Source organism: Phoca vitulina, unplaced genomic scaffold (genome assembly GCF_004348235.1).
Source record: "Phoca vitulina isolate PV1807 unplaced genomic scaffold, GSC_HSeal_1.0 scaffold3, whole genome shotgun sequence".
NCBI classification, from domain to species: Eukaryota; Metazoa; Chordata; class Mammalia; order Carnivora; family Phocidae; genus Phoca; species Phoca vitulina.
The window spans coordinates 59,021,611-59,042,098 of record NW_022589706.1 but is presented as its reverse complement, the minus strand read 5'-3'; the positions used below and the strand labels follow the sequence as shown (position 1 = coordinate 59,042,098).

Sequence of the window (20,488 nt, the reverse complement as noted above, 5' to 3'; positions counted from 1 at the left end):
TCTTTCTTTCTTTCTTTCTTTCTTTCTTTCTTTCTTTCTTTCTTTCTAAGATTTTATTTATTTATTTGACAGAGAGAGAGAGCATAAGCAGGGGGAAGGGCCGAGGGAGAGGGAGAAGCAGGTTCCCCACTGAGCAGGGAGCCTGATGTGGGGCTCTATCCCAGGACCCTGAGATCATGGCCTGAGCTGCAGGCTCAATTGACTGAGCCACCCAGGCACCCCTATTGCTTTCTGATTATATCCATAAATGTGATCAGTTCACCTAATCTGTTTTGCATCTCCATCCTAAGTATTATATTTAGTTCTGGAAATTATCTTTTAAGAGGAAGAACAATTAATTCGAATACATCGAGGGGTGGCCAAAAAGATGTTGCCAAGTATGGAAATGTTAAATAGGGTGAAATATAAAATACTGAAAAACATATGGTTCAGGTGTGACACATCAGCTGTCTTCAAACATCAGCTCTGTCATGTGAAAGACAGATTTGACTTATTCTTTATTGTTCCAAGGAAAGGAGAAGGAAAGAGTGGAAGGTAAAGGGAAGCACATTTCAGTTCAATGTAAGGAAGATCTTTCTAACAATTATTTAGAGAGTGTTTTGGTAACCAGGAGTGTTCAAAGAGGGATAGATATACGATGAGATAGAGGATATCCTTAAATATGTATTTAAATCCTCTTATATACTGCTTCTAAGTGTTATCAGTTTTTTTGCTATTACTAGAGCATTTGACATTTTTGGATGAAAGGCACTAAAAATTGAGTGATTATTTCCAAGTATATTTTCATTATTTTATTAAAATATGCAAAAACAGCTAAAAAGGGGTTATTTTCGGTGTAATACTGAAAACAACTTACAATACAACTTTAGGTGTGATGTGCAGCACATCTCTGAATACAGCTTTTTTTTTCCCTTCTGAAATCTAGCAGTCTTCATATATATTAGTTTACACATATATTGAAATATCTCAAAAATTATTTTATTTAGGAATCCTTTAACCACTTTAAAGAAAATATCCTTAGACAAAACACTAATTTACATATATACTCATCACTCGAAGTTGAATCTTTAAACTCTTCACAAATATGAAGACTTAAAAGTAATTTTTAAAACGGTCTGCAGAGTATTTAATAGTAGCACTTGATTTCAAAATACCTTAAGTCACTGCAGTTCTAACACTTTTTGAGTAGTTGCCAGCTGAATTTTCAGTATGTGCAAATTGGAGGTAAATTATTTATTACTTCTAACAAATGTCTTTCACAATTTTATTTAATTTTTTCATCTTTGTTAATGGATCATAAAATGGCAGTCTTATTGGATATGCATTAAGTCAATAGTAAATGAATACTTTGCAAATAGGCTACTGTGGATTGAAATGTCAACCATATTTCATGGTGTATGAAATTTCTTAGTTCAGAGTAGCTCTGACATACGGCACTGAGCTATTCTGTTTTGGAACTCTCCTACGTCTTTAAACACTAAATAAACTCACTGTGACCATTAGGACTTACGGAATTTTATTTACTTAATTATATATCACGATACTATTTAGTAATTTTTTTGTGTGGAATGAATTTAGTTTTATCACTGTTGAGTACCAATTGACATTGAAATGCACTTAAAGCAATCTTTTTGTTATGGTAAGTTGTTTAGGTTTCTTCTATCCTACCTTTTTTTTTTTTTAACGTGAGCTCTAGGCCCAAATGGGGCTTGAACTCAGGACCCTGAGATCAAGAGTCACATGCTCTAGGAACTGAGCCAGCCAGGCACCCCTCTCCTTCTACTTTGAAAAAATATTATAAGGATGGAATAAAGATTGGATTAAGATATTTGTAAGCAATTCTAAACAATGTAGAACCAATTAACAGAAAAGGATGTTGGTAGTTGTCAGTTCTCAGCCTTCTTCTCTTCCCTGACCACCTCTGCATTATGCACTGTGGGCCAGTCCTGTCTCAGAAGTTTTCCCTTTGTCTTTCATGATTTATATTCTCACTTCCCCTGGCTGTTTCTTCTCAGGCTCCTCTTCTTACAGTCTGTTAACTCAATTATCACTTTGTAAATTGCCTGATTTGGGATTCCTGGGATTCCTGACCATAAATGCATCTTCTCTAAGGCTTCCTTTTCCTTATGATGAGTTCCAAATGTCCAGACAAGATCTTTTCCTTGGCTCTAAACTCACTATCCAAAAGTCCACTATCCAAATGTCTGCTGACTCATCTGGATTTTTCATGGGCACATTCAACTTGAAGTTCCCAAGTTAAACTTACGTACTTCTGTTCAAACTCACTCCTTCTCCTGTGTTTCCTATGCAACTCACTTCACAGCAAGACAGAAACTTTGGTCATCTTTAACGATTTCCTTCCTCCTTACCTTGTACATCCAATTAATGTCCAATCATTTTTATTCTAACTCCTTTATAACTCCCAATTTTCATTTTCACACTACCCTTATTGCCACTATTTCAGTTCAATTAGACTTTGGTTCTTATTTGAAATACACCAGGACATTCGTAATTGGTCTTTCTACTGTAGAATTTACTCTTCCAATCTATGCTCTACCCTGTAAAAAGAAGGATATTTGTAAAACACAGTTATGACAGTATTTCTACATAGTTGAAAAACTCTAAAGACTGATTCTAAATGTCTAAAAGATTGCATCCTGGGTTTTTCATAATCCTTCCCTACTCAGGCCGTATAATCTCAGTCTCACATTCTTTGTTGCTGCCATATTGAATGATTTTAGTTCCTTGACTATTCTGTGCCTTTCTTACCTTCCAACCTATCAAATAGCGCTCCTTCCTCTTGGATCGCTTTCTAATCTCTTTTCTTCATTATCTCCTGATCATTCTTTAGGATTCATCTTTGAGTGACTTCCTGCAGGAAACCTTGGTTGATGTCCCCATGGCAAAGCTGAACCGGTAGTGTCTCCCACAACTGGGTCCCCTAGTACCCCTGTGCTTACACCTGTTTTAGATACTATCACACTCTATTGCAGTTGTTTATGTGGCTCCCTTTCATTTACGTTTTAATACTGTGTTTTATTTGTTATTGCAACCCTGTTACCAAGCACATCCTAGCTTGGTCTATTGTAGGCAATTTACAAATATTTGTTTAATTAACTAATAATAGAATGATTGAGCGAATGAACTTATTGGCAAACATTTATAAACCAATTTAGAGTGCAGTTTTAGGTTTGAGGTGTAAGCACACAGCCCAACATACCTATGATGTTGGGTTTAATCAGATGATGTTTTGTAACAGGAAGAAAATAGCACTGAAAAGTTTTTTTCCACCAACCTGCATGATGTTTATATACTAGGCAGGTACTGAACAGTTTATCTCTCTATATTTGTATATAGCAGTGAGTAGAATGAAGTTCTTGAAGCCAAAAAGTGTTAGGTAATTATTTAATTGCTGTTGTATATTCATCTGTATTATCTGTGTTATTTTTTAGCTTGGGTCTAAAAGATTTTATATAAAAAGTACCTTGTTACTCTAAATAATGTTAGAAAAATAGTCACGTGTTACAATAATGTGAGAATACCTGCTGTGTTCCAGCCACTGTGTTGGATATTTTATGTTTATTATTCTATTAAGCTCTCCTCCCCCAGACAACTCTGAAATAGGTAAAATTATCCCCATTTTACAGATTGAGGGATGCAAGATTGAGAGTGAAGTGACTAGGCTTCAAACCCAGGACTCCTGATTCCTCAACTCCTGGGCTAGATCCTTCCCCATTTATAATTTTAATTGATTGTTAGGATAAATAAAAATGAACTCTCCCAGACGTCTGGGTGGCTCATTCGGTTAAGCGTCTGCCTTTGGCTCAGGTCATGATCCCAGGGTCCTGGGATCGAGTCCCACGTTGGGCTCCTGGCTCAGCAGGGAGTGTGCTTCTCCCTCTTCCTCTGCCCCTTCCCCTGCCCGTGCTCTCTCTCTTTCTGACAAATAAATAAATAAAATCTTTTTAAAAAATGAACTGTCCCCTCACTTCTCACTTCTGTATGGAATTATGTAAAACCAACATGAGTTTCATATATTTTTTTAATCCATAATAAAGTCTCTGTAACTGAGAGTGTGGGTTCTATTGTTAGTAATACACTAACCAGAAATAGGGGTTATATAGGAATGAGCAATCCATAGGTACTAACAGAACTGACATGAAATATGACAGAAAACATTAAATACATATATCGGAGTTTTGGGGTAACGAGAAAGGTCGGGGTATTAGGTTTCGGTTAGAGGGCAGGGTGGCTTTATCAGTCTGTGTGCCAGCAAAGGAGTAGCATAAGGTTGGGCAAAGGTATCATTCATGGCAGTGCCAGTATCGTACCGATAATTTCAAAAATGTTTTTCTAAAGAAACAACAACATTTAAAAGCAGAAGTAACTTTAATAGCATATTTTTCATGTTCTCTTAGTATTTAGCAAATGACATTCTAGTTAACCATGAGCAATGTATGAGTATAGCAGAAACTTGGAGGAGTGTTACTCCGCTCTGGCCGATGAGAGAAATTTAAATGTCAGACCCTAATGTATTTATCAAGGATTAAGGAAGTATGAGGTAGAAGTAAAAGCACTTTGACTACAGAGTCAGAGAAGTTCAGTGTTTGGGCAGGGTACCTTTGTAAGCTTGGGTTTCTTCACTTGGAAAGTGGAGAAGATGCTGCTGCCCAGCTCAGTGGGTCTCTGTGCAGGTTAAATGAGAAGATGAGCGCGGTGTGTCTGGCTCACAGGAGGGACTCGAGAAATGCCATCGTTGTCAACTGTTGTTGAGGGCTGTGCTCTGCTCTCAAGAAGGGGAAGATCATATTGTTTCAGTTGAGTCCACATGTCAAAAGAATCATCTCCATATCTGTGGAGACTTAACTCAGTTTTATGTGACACTAGCCACATTGTACTAGACTGAGATTTGGGGATAGTGCACGGTTGTTTTGGTTGCCTATGAGATCTCATCAACATGTATTTCTACTACAGGAAAGGGTGAATTTCTTGTAAGATATAGCTTCTGTTCTTATTCCATTTGGATACACATTAAAATCTTTTTTTTTTTCCTTTTTCTCAGTCCGGAAGCATTAAAGTTTTTAATGTTTCCTTCATTAATTAGAGAGCAGCTTTATTTCTGGTGAATTCTAAGCACCACATTATAAACAACTTCAGTCTTATCTACTGAACCCACTAAATTGAATCAGTAATTTACTTGCAACAATCATATATTATTGTGAATTAGATCATCTTACCCCAAACTAAAACCATGCCTACCATGTGGTATGCTTTCTGGTACGTGTTTTAAAATAGAGGAATTGGAAACTAGGAGAGATTATTTTTGGATTCAACTATGCTTCGTCTTCAAAAAAAATAAAACAAAACAAGGCACTCATTCCTGCAGAATAAGCAACTGGGTTGAAGTTTTCTTTCTTAAATAAGCCGCTTGGCGTTCTGTGGGGAACTAGTTCAAAAGTTCAAACAAGTTGATGTAAACATCATAAGTTCTCATTCATTTCTGGAGATAGCTGAACTTTTTTTTTTTTAAACAAAATATTTTGGAGGGAATAATTTACAAGACATATTTTTAATAGGAGTATTCCTGAATTTTGAAGAAGAGTTCAGCTCCAAGTTTGCTAGGAGTATCTTTCCTAATAGCTCTGTTCCTGTATGAATCCAAACTAAATATCGCATTGAGAAAAGAAACACATTAAGGACTTTGATTTCAACAAGCCTGTATGGTCTGATGGGAAGACTTCAAAATTAGTTAGAACCCTACCTAGCTTTACCACTTTTGGCAAGGCAATTAGCATTTCTGGGCTTTCTGTACCCCATCTGCACAACTGTGAAACTACTGCTTACTTTAAGGGTTGTTATGAGGATTAAAGGAGAGAATGTCCATAAAATGCTGAGGGTGGTGTCTGGCACAGGGCAGGGACTAAATAATATTTCTCATCTCTCCTCTCTGGCATCATAATTGAAAATTTTACCGGTGGTTTGAGATTGCTTCTCTTTTATCATAACTCTCTGTAACTAGTAGTATTTGGCTTTCAATTCAAGGGATAGAGGAAGAAATCTTTTTTTTTTTTTTATGTTTTATTTATTTATTCATGAGAGTCAGAGAGAGAGAGAGAAGCAGAGGCAGAGGGAGAAGCAGGCTCCCCGCTTAGCAGGGACCCCAATGTGGGGCTCGATCCCAGGACCCTGGGATCATGACCTGAGCCGAAGGCAGATGCTTAACCATCTGAGCCACCCAGGCGCCCCAAGAAGAAATCTTCTAAATATAACAAAATTTTACTAATTCAGAGTAATTAGTAATTTACTAATTCAGTAATTCATTAATAGCTAAAAGTTTTTAGCTATTAATTCTTGGAATTTAGAATGTTTTATGAGACTGGGAGTATGGCACTGTATAGAAGCTAGATTACCAAAATGTTACCTACCACTTTCTGCTTTAATGAGTGGATACCTTTCAAATGTTGGCACACTGATTATTATAGGATAATATACTGTGTAGGGCGCCTAGGTGGCTCAGTTGGTTAAGCGACTGCCTTCGGCTCAGGTCATGATCCCGGAGTCCTGGGATCGAGTCCCGCATCGGGCTCCCGGCTCAGCGGGGAGCCTGCTTCTCCCTCTGACCCTATCCCCTCTCATGCTGTTTCTCTCTCTCTCTCTCTCAAATAAATAAATAAAATCTTTAAAAAAAAAAAAATAATAATAATATACTGTGTAAACTATTTTGGAAAACAGCTGTTTTCTTAATATTTAAAAATCTTCTTATCATTTTTTTGCCCTTTTGATATCTTGTTAGAGCTTTTTTTTTTTTTTTTATTCTTGTTAGAGCTATTTAATAAATAAGTTACCAGGGGTGCCCTGGTGGCTCAGTCGGTTAAGCATCCAGACTCTTGGCTTCGGCTCAGGTCACGATCTCAGGGTCGTGAGATCGAGCCCCGCATTGGGCTCAGTGCTGGGCATGGAGACTGCTTAAGATTCTTTCTCTCTCCTTCTCCCTCTGCTTCTCCTCCAAAGCTTTGTGCGCACTTGTTCTCTCTCTGTCTCTCTCTCTCAAAAATAAAAATAAAAAATAAAAAAAAGTTACCAACTCCTGGCTGACTTATCCCAAATAATTAATTACTAGAATCTGAATTAATGAAATTTTAATTATTAGTGTCTTATAATTTAAAATCATTTTTCCAAAATAAGAGCTGTATTGTAACTCTGATGTGTCTTAGCCATGAAAAAAAATTATCCTTTCTCTACCTTTGTCAAGATATTTTAATGTCCTGGGACCATCTACAACAAATACCTACAAGTAAATTGAATTAGGTTTTTCTTCAGTTTATTTCTCTTGTATTATTTTCTTTATATTTTACCTTTGAATGGTTTATTATTTCCAATTTTTTATTCTTAATAGTCTTATGATGATAGTAATATCTGAAGATAGGTAAAATAAGCTAAATAGGATCTAAGGGTTTTTTTTTTCCTTCTTTTTAGGTTTTTGTGAAAACAGTCTCAGCATGTCTCTTAAGGAATTTTTTAATGTTCCTATTTATGTTAATACTTCTTCAGGAACAAATTAGATCATTTAAGGAATTTGCCTCTGGTTAATAAGTAAGGACTGGACCAAAGGAAGAAAGAAAAAAGCTGGAATAACTGATCAAAAGTAGATTTTCTTGATGGTTTTGAATTATATAAGGAAATAAAAATCTCCCACAATTCTCTGGTTTTTAATTTGTTTTTCATTATTATTATTATTATTTTTTTCATTTTCTTTCAGAACTCTTGATGTTTCAGTGAGCTTTAATGGAGGAAAATCTGTCATCTCGAGCTCATTAATAGTCACAGCCACAAATTGTGTAAGTAAAAAGTTTGCATAAAGTTATTTTTTGAAAATGATTCCATCCAGAAATAATTATGGATTGTCAGTGTTGTTGCATGCTATAATAAGGAAGATGCAAACAGTGACACTGGAGACTACCACAAGGAAAACTCTATATAGAATTTATTTTAAATTGTTTCTTTTTTTTAAGAGATTTTAAAAAGAGATTAAAAAGAGATTTTAAGATAGTATAATCATTAAAATGAGATTAAAAATCATTAAGAGATTTTAAGATAGTATAAATTTTTTTTGATATTTATAAAATTCAAAAGTCATATTTAAAATCAAAATAAGGTAGGAGAATGATTTTCAATGAAGCAATTTCCTTGAAACATTAAATATCAAAATGGAATAATGTTTTTTTCTGTTACGAAGGTTGAATTATTGTGTCTAAGACATTGATTATGTTTTTGAAATTATTAGTATATTTTAAGGATGACTTCACATTTTGTCTATTTTAAATGTTGATGCTTTCTAATATGAGTAAGTAATTTGATTTTGATAGTTTGATATATCTTAGTTTGGAAATCTGTTTTAGTTGAGATGATTGATTTGTATTACCTAAGATGCAATCATTTAGAATGTAAAGTTCATTGTTAAGACAGTGTTTTCCTTGTAGGTAATTTTTGGGGTTCATGGAAAGTTTTGATATTCATTGTTGAACATGAAAACAGAAAGCACTAAAAGTGACTGATTACATGGCTATTATTTTTATGAGTATATTATCTTTGTAAAAAAGACATTAATCAAAGCAAAAAAAACCACCCCAAATTCTTGCCTTCAAAAGACCAAAATTACAAACCTTCTCACATCCCATGGTTTCATGGCTTTATATTTTGATCTTTAAGTCAGAGAGACATCCTTCCTTCAAAAAACAAAATAACTCAATATTATCTGTATAGAGACAATTGTCTATCTCATTGTAAGAAAACATTGCAAGGAAAACAGATATCCATAGGGACCTTGCCACTATTGAATTCTCTGGATAACTCTTTATCAACACCTGCCTCTGTTTTGAAAATACGTAGGGTTTTTTATCTCTTTTTATTTGTAATTCATGTTGCAATTTGCAGGTTTTCTGGTTCTCTCAGGATGTGGTTGGGATTACAAACATTTTGTGGTTATATAGTTTCTCAGTGTTTAGCTGACTGAAATGGCATTCTTACTCCATCCTTCCTCTTGTTCTGCACCTCTAGCCATCTTTTTTAGCCTCTCTTCCATGCAAGCAGGAAAACAAGTTTTTGTATCCCATAACCACTCACAATTTTGGTGTGCAGGGATGCTGAGGTTAAATGGCTCATTTGGAATTTACAAATCATGTACTTTTACGGAAGTCTTCCTAGGTCTTTCTGGTTCTCAGGAGAGCACATTGTGACTCAAGGTAGTTTAAGAGTAAGGTGATTTTTAAAAAAGTGACATGGGTTGTGTCAGAGATGGAGAGAGTGAAGGGGCAAGTTGTAATATTAAGGAAGGGATCAAAGTAATTTTCATTGAAAAGGTGAGATTTGAATAAAGACTTGAGGAAGGTGAGGGAGTGAACCCTGAAGACCACCCAAGGGAAGAGTGTTTCATGCAGCAGGAGCAGCTAGAACAAAGCCTAAGGAGGCACGGTATCTGACAAGTTTAAAGAAAGGCAAGGAGACCGCTTGGCTGGAGTGGAGGTAGCTGCGGAGAGCAAGAGTCTCAAGATAAGTGGAGGGTTATGTAGGGTTTTGCAAGTCATTTTAAGGGCTTGAGTTTTTCTTCTGAGTGAAATGGGGAACCACTGGAAGGTGACATGATATGACTTAATACTTTGAAAAGATCATTCTGGCTACTGTGTAAAAATAGACTTCGCAGGGGGTGCAAATGTGGAAATCTGGAGACCAAGTCCATGGCTATTTCAGTAATCTAGGAGCGGGGAGGATGTCTCCACTAAAGAGACAGCAGTGGAGATGATGAGAAGTGATTGGGTTCGAATAAATTTGAGTAAAGGTGGATAACATGAGATGCGTAGACAGATTAGATGTGGGTGTGAGAGAAGGACATTAAAGATAATTCTAAACTTTTCACCTGAGCAACTAGAAGGATGAGTTGTGGTCAGGTAGAGCAGTGTTTAGAAGATGAGGACTTCTGTTTTGGAAATGTTGAGTGAAAGGTGTCTATGTAGCCATCACAGTGGAAAAATCATAAAAACAGTTGTTGAATATACAAGTCTGGAATTCTAGAGAGAGGTCTGGATTGGAGATACACATTTGGGAGTTGTGTAGAATGAAGTAGTCAATGAAATTCCACATGATTTTTACTGAAAAAAGAAAAAGAAAGTGGCTTTCACGAGCTTAAAGCAGAAGGAAAAGAGTACCAGAGAAAGTTTTTTTTTTTTTAATTGGAGAATAGTTGACATAGTTGTATTAGTTTCTGTTGTACAACGTAGTGATTCGATATTTATGGACATTTTGAAATTGTGACCACAAAAGTAGTTACCATCTCTCCCTATACAGAGTTGTTACAATATTGTTAAGTATGTTCCTTGTGCTGTACATTACTTCCCTGTGTTTCATATATTATTAAAACTGGAAGATTGTACTTCTTAATCCCTTTCACCAATTTCATCCCTCCCCTCTGGCAACCACCAGTTTGTTTTTGAGAAAGGTTTTGTATTCTTGGAGGAGTCAGGATAAACTGGGTCCTGAAAGGAAAGCAGGATTTAGGCAAGAAGAGAGGAGGGGAAAGCAGATTACAGATAAATAGAAAAACGAAACTGAGAGTAGATATATTTGATTGGAGTGAAAATGGTGGGAGGGAAGCTTGAAAATAGAAAATTTAGACCAGATTATCAGTAGCCTAAAGAAAGAAAACAACCAGATGGAATTTAGAGTTCATCTTATAGGTCTGTGGTTCCTAAACTCCGGTGTACAGAGAAGTCAGGGCTAAAATGAAAAAAGGAAAGGAAATGGATTATATTTTTCATAATGCTAAATTTAGTCAACTTGAAAGAGTTCTTTTATTCTGAAATTTTTCTTTTAAATTTAAATTAAAAATATTTTAATTTTAAAATATCCTTTGGGGCACCGGGGTGACATCCAGTTGGTTGGGTGACCCAGTCTTAGTTTTGGCTCAGGTGGTTGTCTCCAGGTCATGGGGTTGAGCCCCACGTCGGGCTCTGCGCTCAGTGTGGAGTCAACTTAAGACTCTCCCTCTGCTCCTCCTCCCTGCACTTGCACTCTCTCTCTCAACTAAATGGATGAATCTTAAAAAAAATAAAATATCCTTTGATTAAGGAAAGGATAATTGTAATAATTTGTTGGGTCTGTCCTTCCTTCCTTTTTTTATCTCTCTTTCCCTCCTTTATCCCTCCCCCCTCTCCCTCTCTCCTTTCTTCCTTGAGGTGAGAGAAATATGTAGCGATAAAGAAAAACTGTGGCAGACAAAGTTAAACAGGTAGGGAAAACCTTATTCAAAGCTATTACAGGGGCACCTGGCTTGAGCATGCTACTCTTGATCTCAGGGTTGTGGGTTGAAGCCCCATGTTGGATATGGAGATTACTTAAAAAATAAAATCTTTTTTTAAAAAAAATATTACAATAGGGGAGAGAGATTGAACTTGAGACAGCTGGGACAAGGGGGTGGAGGGAGTTGCAGGTCACCTGTATATACTGGGCTTTACCCAAAAGAGAAGTAAACTTTCTCCTATTTTCCTGACGGGAGGTGGTGTTAAAACTTGGAGCTAGGCACCCATGATGTTAGGCCCCTGCCCTTCCACAGAGACTGGGGATAGGGGCGCCATCTTGTTTGATGATTACATTTCAAAGGGGTAGCTCTCAGGTTCAGAAAGACATTCCCCTTGGGATCTGTAAAATTGGAAAGAAACTTTAAAGGAGATTTATATACATTTCAAAGAGGCAGAGATTTTGCAATTAGAAGTTTTCTAAAGCAGATTCTCTAAAAAAAAGGGGGAGATGAGGAACCTATTACCAGAAAGAAATCTGTCTAAAGTTTAATCAAGCTGAGGGAAAATGTAAGTCCATCTTGGTCAATAGAATAAGTGAAGTGAGTAAGAGATAGCTCAAGAAATGGGAAAACCAGGACACTTACCATATAAAGGAGCCAAAGGAAAATGGAATTCCAATATGAAAAGAAGGCAGCATTAAGTGCTTCAGAGAGGTGAAGGAGAAAAGGTCAGAGGGTCACAGTGACTTTGATGCTTCAGTCCAGATTGATGATTTATAGCCTTCTGTGTAAACTTTATTATTCCACTAATTATTATAAGATAATAAATACTATAATTCACTTTATCATATTGCTAATAATCATAGTATAATTCATTTTCCCATTAGAATTAGCCATTATTTTGTATTCAAACTTAAATACCTCTAGTGTGTGGAAGTAACATTATCATTTTATAGATACGGAAAGTAAGACTGTTGCCATGAGATGCATCTGCTGATGTGTGCGTTAAATCTCTATTCATAATAAAATAGGATAGTGGGTAATATGATAAATACCCAGGCATTGTATTAAGTGATATTCAGTCTGTCAGGCATATTCAGATATGATGAGATGCAGTTTGTAGTATTACTCATTATAGGATGATGCCTTTGGCTTTCACAGGCATTTGAAACCCAAACAAAATAAAACACCATTGCTTTGGCAATTGATTAATCCTTGTGGAAATCCCACAAATAAAGAAGCCCCTCTGTGTGCTCCAAGGGCATCCAGGCTCAGTTCTGCTAGGACCCTTACGTCACTGAGCTGTAATTTCCTGTTTACTTCTGGGCTTTTCTTAGCCGTTTTGAGATGTTGACAGCAAGGCCTGGGTCTTGCTCATTGCCCTTCTCCCAGTGTCTGGTCCTTAGACAGGGCCTGTGCTCCAAAATTATTTGTTAAATGAATGAATGAAAGTAGCTGTATACCTAGTTTAAAAGTGGGGAAGTGAAGGATTAGATTTAAGATAAGAGCCTGAGAAGGGTTTGTATTTAGACAGTTATTTCTCATCATCCATCTCAGAAGATCTCCTCAATGTGTCTCTGCTTAAAAAAAAATAGTGCAAGATATCTTTTTTTTTCCCCTTGGAACTACTGTTCTTCTGACTCTTTTGACATAACAGTATCCAGAATATGTTTTCTGAGCATGTATTAAGTGCCAGGCACTGTGCTAAGCACTGTACATGCGCCAAGCACTTCATGACTTCATTTAACACACACAGCTCAAGAGGAGGCTATTCCTATAACCTTAATTTTGCAGATGAGGAACAGAGAGCCACCTCCCATCTCTCGTGCACATTTATGCAAACACGTTAGAAGGTGCTTCTTCTGTTGGGCAGACCCAGCTCTCAGCAGGGTGACTGGCTTGATGAGAAAGAACATCGACTGACTGCAGCCCTCACTGCCCCTAACAGGGGGGACTTGGAGCCTGGAGGCTCTGGAGGTTCAGTTACCTGCTCAGTTTCACAGTCAAGTAAATGTTAGAATTGAGAACTGAATCCAAGTCTGTCCTCCCCCCTGGCCTGAACACTTGTGCACTCTGCCATTTGTAACCTCCTAATTTGATTTATATAAAACACAGGTTGGCAATTTTTTCTGTAACGGTCAGATAATAAATATTTCAGGGCTTGAGGGCTACACAGTTTCTGTCACAACTGCTCAACTCTGCCATTATAAACATTATGTAAACAAATGGGCGTGGCTGCATTCAACAAAGCTGTGTACCCTGAAATTTGAATTTTATGTAACATACTCTTCTTTTGATTTTTTTCAGCTATGTAGTAATGTAAAAAAAAAAAAATCTTAACTTGCCAGGGGTCTTATGAAACAGATGAGCTGATTTGGCCTTTGGGACATAGTTTGCTAATTCCTAATAGCGAATCTTCCAAAAGAATCCAGAAAATGAAACCATCACTCATTCTGTGACTATTTTTTCTTCCCCTAACTCTAAGTTCATAGAAAAAAGAATTGTGGAGACCCATTTCTCCTTTTCCACATTTCTCTTTTTCGATTGTGGTTGCTGTGATTAATTATTTTCTAGGTAGATTATGACAGTTTTGAAATTTTTTGAGTGATTCTTTCCCATAGTTATGTGAGTTTTGAAATTTTTGAGTGATTCCTCTTTCTCAGGGTTATTTTGCAAGTACAGTAGTGACTGATTTGTTTTTATACTTCTATGATTCTCTTAGCTAGAATTTCAGTTACATGGGGCAGAGTGAAGTTTTTGATTAGAAAACTTGTTTTTAATGAAGAAAAGGAAATTAGATGCAGACCAAGTTCAAAAAATTATTGTGTCCAGGATGACTACAGAATATATTTTCTCTACCCTAACGTCAAGCTCAAGGTTTTGGTATGTCCTCAGTTAACCCTTAAAAGAGTTTTGGCTTCATAGCTTGAACCATCATCTGGATAGTAAGTCTCAAACTGGACTCCTCAGCTAATTTGCACAACCTACTCCTCATAGACATCTGAGAATGCCATTTTTTCAAAACTATGGTTAGAAAGATTCAGTCCAACAAATGGCCATTTGAAAGGTCATCCAACAAACGGACGTTAATCCGTTGTAACAGATGGCCAATTCTCTCTACCATTTTACAGAAATTTGTGTTTCAGACCTTCTCGCTAGCTTCTTCAGGTGCTAGTCCCCTCAAATTCTGTGTTCCAGCCACCATTGTCTTTCTCTTGTCCTTGCAAGAGGCCACTAATTCTGCCTCACTTTCTCCCTGGGCTGGCTGGCTTGCTTGCTTGCTTTCTTTCTTTTTCTCTTTTTTTCTTTCTTTTTCTCTTTTTCTCTTTTTCTCTTTCTTTCTTTCTTTCTTTCTTTCTTTCTTTCTTTTCTTTCTTTCTTTCTTTCTTTCTTTCTTTCTTTCTTTCTTTTTAAAGATTTTATTTATTTGAGAGAAAGAGACAGAGATAGAGACAGAGATAGTGAGAGAGAGCACGAGCAGGGAGGAGAGGGAGAAGCAGGCTCCCTGCTGAGCAGGGAGCCCGATGTGGGACTCGATCCCAGGACTCCGGGATCATGACCTGAGCCGAATGCAGATGCCCAAACGACTGAGCCACCAGGTGCCCTTCCCTGGGCTTTCTTACTTCCTCAGAGCCCCCAACCAGGTTAGTTGCCTCCCACTTCCTCACATTTGTGGTTATTCGCTCAGGGTTTTGTCTCTCCAGCTAACCCGTGGACTTCATGTAGACTTGTCCAACTTTGTAACTTTGGTACCTACTTAACTGCCTAGAATTTAAAGGGAGTCATACTAACCAGAATGAGAGGCTTTTAGTTTCTGCCCGTGACACAGATCGATGTGTAATCATGGCTAGTTTCTTTTGACTCTTAAGTCTGCAGTTTGCCGCCTGCTATCTGCTCATAGGACTGAAGTCTATGTGGTTGACCTTTCCTTAATTTGTTTATAAAGCTATGTGAACAATGAAATGATTTCCCTTTCAAGATTGAAGTCTTTCATGCTCTAATAATGGCTTTGGCAAATGGAAACAATGGAAGTGGGAAAGCCTGAATTTGTATCTAGTTAACTGAGCTCATGTCTGGGACTAGGGGTATCCAGGGACTGTGTCTCATACACTTATGACAAGGTTGAATTGCATGACATTCTTGCTTCTTCCGCCCTGTTGCATGACATTCTTTGCTTCCTCTGCCCTGTTTTTCATCACACTTAGCTAAAATATGATAAAGATTAGGTCCACAGGTCTTTAGAAAGTGTGTATTTTTTTTTTTAATTTTATTGAAGATGAACCAACCTTTGGAGTCAGTTGATGTGATAATATTGCCATAATAAATGTATATTTACATCTGGATGTGCATAGTATTTTATTAATATTCCTAATAGAGTCATTGTTTTGGAGGAAAAATCAAGAATTTTAACTGCCTATCATGGCGAGCCCATCTACTTTATATTCTGTCAATATGATTTTCTGCATTTCCGGCTAATGACACATCCATAGAAAGAAAAAAAAGTAACCACTACATTTTTAACAGATTGATATCTTCTAGTTGAATGTTCCTATTGCTGAACACAGTGTTTGAATTCTAAGAAAGGAGGAAACCAAGTGTTCATAGAACCTTTTTGAAAACTGTATAGCACAGACAAATGGTGAGCCATTTCCATGAGTGCTGTGACTAGATCCTAATGTGGGAAAGGACTGGTAGGGAATGCTGTATTTGTTCTGTGCATAAACAGTCAAATTGGGGGTATCTCAGATAAGAGGCAGGATCATGAGTTTATGCATTTGATAGCATTTTTCCCGTAGGGTATCACACTTTTCTATGTATTTCTTTGACATTCTTTTCCTGTCATATTCCCGTTTGCCTAGATTTTAGAGCTTAGCATAATCAAGGCTATAGAGAGTTACATGATTTGTTAATTAATGTTTAGAATTCTGTGTAGAAAGATGCCCTTTGAGTTTTTCTTAAGTGGCTTGATGTATGTTCTGAGTTGTTTTCTTTGGTTTTAAGGACAGAGAACTTATTTGCCTGGAAATTTTCTGTCAAGTATTGATACTCTCTCTCTCTCCTTTTCTCTTTCTCTTTCTCTCCCCCCCCCCTTTCACACACAGACACAGACACACAGACACACACACACACACACACACACACAGAAGTTTCTGTGTGCCAGACATTAATTTAGACATTTAAGATACATTAATAATGAAATGTTGAGCTCACATTTTTATTCTACCAAACTCTACAACAGGAAGTTGTTACATGAATTCATATCTTTTTATTTCTTCTATTTTAAGTTAATTATGGTGAATATCATGTCATAGCCTCTTCTAGTGCCTTAAGAATGGTCACATAGTGAATGGTAGAACTCAGTGAAGATAGTTGTGCATGTCAAGTTTCCATCGTTATTCTTGTTGTCTTCTGAAAGATAAGATAAATAAAATGATCAAAGACTCTTAAGTGATGATACTTTGGTGGTGCCAGTTTTGGTGAGTTTGCAACCTTTTATCAGCTGTATAAATACCTTGTATGCTTGTTCCCTCTTCCATTCAGATGCAAAATCAGAAATCAAAGGATAGCTTTAATTGTTCATGTGTAGTTGATTCTTAATATTCTGTTGAAAATTTCTGAAAGTAATGAATGTTTTATGGTTTATGCGGCCCTGAGAATTAGTTATTTTAAAAATAGATTTATTAAAACTGAAAGGCTGCTAGTAATCGCTAGCTATAAAAATGGAGTTGTTTGGGGATGGTTTCCACACTGCTCTATGCTAATCTTTTTTTTTTTCCCTTCCATTGTGATAATAACAGATGATATGGGGAAAGGATACACATGTCAAGATTTTTCTGATTAGCTGAACCAAGTATATTTTGCTAGCACTTCCTTGCCACGTCTTTTGAAAACTACCTTCTCTTCTGTTCTCAGTTGTTTACATGTAACTGTTTACATAAAGATTATTACCTCTTTTTGTGCGTATGTCATTATGTATTGCATTTTATTTATTTTTTTTAAAGATTTATTTATTTATTTTGGGGGGAGGAGCAAAGGGAGAGAGAGTCTTAAGCAGACTCTGCACTGAGCTTGGAGCCCCATGTGGGGCTCGATCTCACCACCCTGAGGTCATGACCTGAGCCTGAAACCAAGGGAGTTGGACCCTTAACCAACTGCGCCCACAGGCGCCTCGTATTGCACTTTATAAAATGTTCTGACTGAATGCTACTACCATTGTCACTTAAACATCCGAAAGTCTCTCAGCTTTGACCAATCCAGACATTTCTCAATGTGGATTCTAGGGAATCCTAGATTTACAGGGTATTTAAAATGTTATGAGAAAAAAGATGGTTCTGTGCTGAGGTAAGTTGAACTACTTTACTGCAAAGCCACTCAGAGCTTTCTAAGTATGTTAATACGCACAGTGATTTTCTAAGAGAGAAAGCACAGTAATGGGTTTTCCACAGAGAGTTTCATGCTGTGGGGATGACTAGCTCTCTTATTTTATGGATTAGAAAACAGGCTCCCAGCAATTAAACAACTTACTTAAAATTAAACCTCTAGACTAATACTTTTAATTCAGTGCCATTCTCAGATGGATCCTGGTGGATCCACCCCTTGCCACTCCTCTCTCTATCAGCTCTTGGGACAAAAGTGGCTCTTACCCTGACCTCTGAGCTTGTACTTCTTTTTGTTTTGTTTTGTTTTGTTTTGTTTTAATTTAAATACAATTATTGAACATTATCTCAAAAACTAATGTTTTGTTTTTTTAAAGATTTTATTTATTTATTTGAGAGAGAGAGAGAGAGCATGAGCAGGGGGAGGGGCAGAGGTAGAAGCAGACTCCCCACTGAGCAGGGAGCCTGATATGGGGCTCCATCCCGGGACTCTGAGATCATGACCTGAGCTGAAGTCAGATGCTTAACCGACTGAGCCACCCAGGCACCCCTGGGCTTATACTTCTTATTTGTTTTGAATGACAGGAAACGTATCTCTGAAAAACTGCCCCTGAAGTCCCAGATTTCCACCTGGAGAGTATATTGATTTATTTAGTTTTTTCTTCCCTGCATTCTTTTCCTTAAAAGAAAGGAGGAAACGAAAGAAAGAAAGAAAGGAAGGAAGGAAGGAAGGAAGGAAGGAAGGAAGGAAGGAAGGAAGGAAGAAAGGAAGAAAGGAAAGAAAGGAAAGAAAGAAAGACACACAAAACATTATTACTGGGTATATCAGAGAGTGGGGTTTGGGAGAGACACCTTGTCCCCTGGAGAACTTTATCCCCACACTAAAAATTCAGTAAATACTAGTCTTTGCATTTGTGGCTTTTGCAGTATTATTTCTTTGGAGTTCATTCTCTTAGTAAATCATTTTAAATGCCAAGCATGGAGTATACATTGGTAAGTAGGTTGGACATAACCCCATGACTTTCTAGAGCTCACAATAAATAGTGACAGAATAGAGAAATTAAAGAAATAATCACAGTTTATCAGAAATAAACAAACAAATAAATTGTGATAAGTACTCAAGATTGAAGTATAGAGAACTATGAATTGTATAGTAAAGGGGGGCATTTTCTAGCCAGAGGGTACAAAGAAGGCTTCCTGGGGTAGTGGCTTAAGGTGAGCGTGTAGGATGCCTAGGTGGTGGTTACAGGAAGGGGATTGGAGTCAGAGCCCAGAGCAGGTTCCTTAGGGCTGGAGGAGCTTGGTGTCAGGAAGTGAGAGGACACTAGTGTGGTTCTTGTGTGGGTAGTGCTTGAGCTTCGGTGAGAAATCTGATGTGTGAATGCATGAGGTTGCTTTCTTGAATTGATGCAATGTACCATTTGCCAACAAGAACCATTGTTGTTCGGGCACCTGGGTGGCTCTGCCCATTAAGCGTCTGCCTTTGGCTCAGGTCATGATCCCAGGATCCTAGGATTGAGCCCCACGTTAGGCTCCCTGCTCAGCGGGGGTCTGCTTCTCCCTCTCCCTGCTTCTCCCTCTCCCCACCCCCTGCTCGTGCTCTCTCTTGCTAGCTCTCTCTCTCTTTCAAATAAATAAATAAATAAAATCTTTAAAAGAAATTAAAAGAAAAAAAGAACCATTGTTGTTGGTTTCTCACTTGCTTGGTGAATTTTGATATTCATCTTGCAAATGCAAATAGTGTTCTATCATCAAAAAGTCTGGGAAAATGCTGCATAAGTTTTGCCTAGAAGTAATCATGCTTGTGATCAAAATAACTCTTTCCCAGAGACAAATGATAGGGACCATACAGCCCTTTCGTATAACCCCAGATAGTGATTTTTCTTACATTCTTTTAGGGCATAATTTAAAACTGTTCATAGCACTTTGGAAGATTTCATATTTATTATTGCCTGTTTTAAAATAACATGTATGAAGTAGAATATAAAGGAATTTACAGAATTTAGAGGAATAAAATGAAAATCTGATTTGACATTGGTTCTGCTTTCTGAATCATTTTCGGGTGTTTCCTTAAAAAAATATGTATTTGGGATTTAACCCTGTGCTTTACTGACCACTTTGTTTTTTGTCTTCTGCCTCTTCTAGTCTAGTGGGACTGCAGCCATCATTGCTATTTTGGTGTTACTGCTACTACTGGGCATTGGTTTGATGTGGTGGTTTTGGCCCCTTTGCTGCAAAGTGGTGAGTAAGGAGGATTTGCAACTCTATTGTAAAGCAGTGAGATGTAAAGTAAGGCCCGAAATGTGAATCAATGCTAGTGTCCAACAACAGCAGAGTTTCAGTTAGCAAATTGAATTTTAAAGTTTTTATTACTACAATAAATTCTAGAAAACATGCATGCCAATAAATGTTTATTATCAAACTTCATCTAAAACACATTTCAAAATCAAGTTTGGAGGGAGAAGGGGAGAGGAAAGTAGAAGAGGTAGTAGGGATAAAGGGTTTTCTACTGCAGTACAAAAGAGTTTCAAGTAAGTTGAATGATATTTTCAGTTGGGTTCATGGGAGAAGTTGATAATCTGTCAGGTTTTCTTGTCAGTTCTTATTGAATCCTTCATTACCTCTGTAAAATCTGTTTCAGGACCTTCTCTGTTTGCCTCTCAGAAAAATATTTTAGAGATAAGTCATGTGCACATGTTAGGGTGTCTGTCAAATCGGCAGTTTTGAAGTTATGACAGTTGGTTTGTTTGTGTTATTTTTCATGTTTGAGTAAAACCTTTGAAAGAATACAGGGTTCTATTCCCTTTCTATTGCTACTGTA

The 20,488-nt window shown here is 37.1% G+C and overlaps 1 protein-coding gene across 1 annotated transcript in view; it reads left to right on the top strand.

Moving 5' to 3' along the window:
• The window catches only part of ANTXR2 (ANTXR cell adhesion molecule 2), an 88,085-nt gene that overhangs the window by 39,012 nt on the left and 28,585 nt on the right, over nucleotides 1-20,488 (top strand). Inside the window, exon 8 of the mRNA XM_032400619.1 lies at nucleotides 19,813-19,908. Coding sequence (XP_032256510.1) covers nucleotides 19,813-19,908 — 96 coding nt within the window. The remainder of the gene's footprint in view (nucleotides 1-19,812; nucleotides 19,909-20,488) is intronic.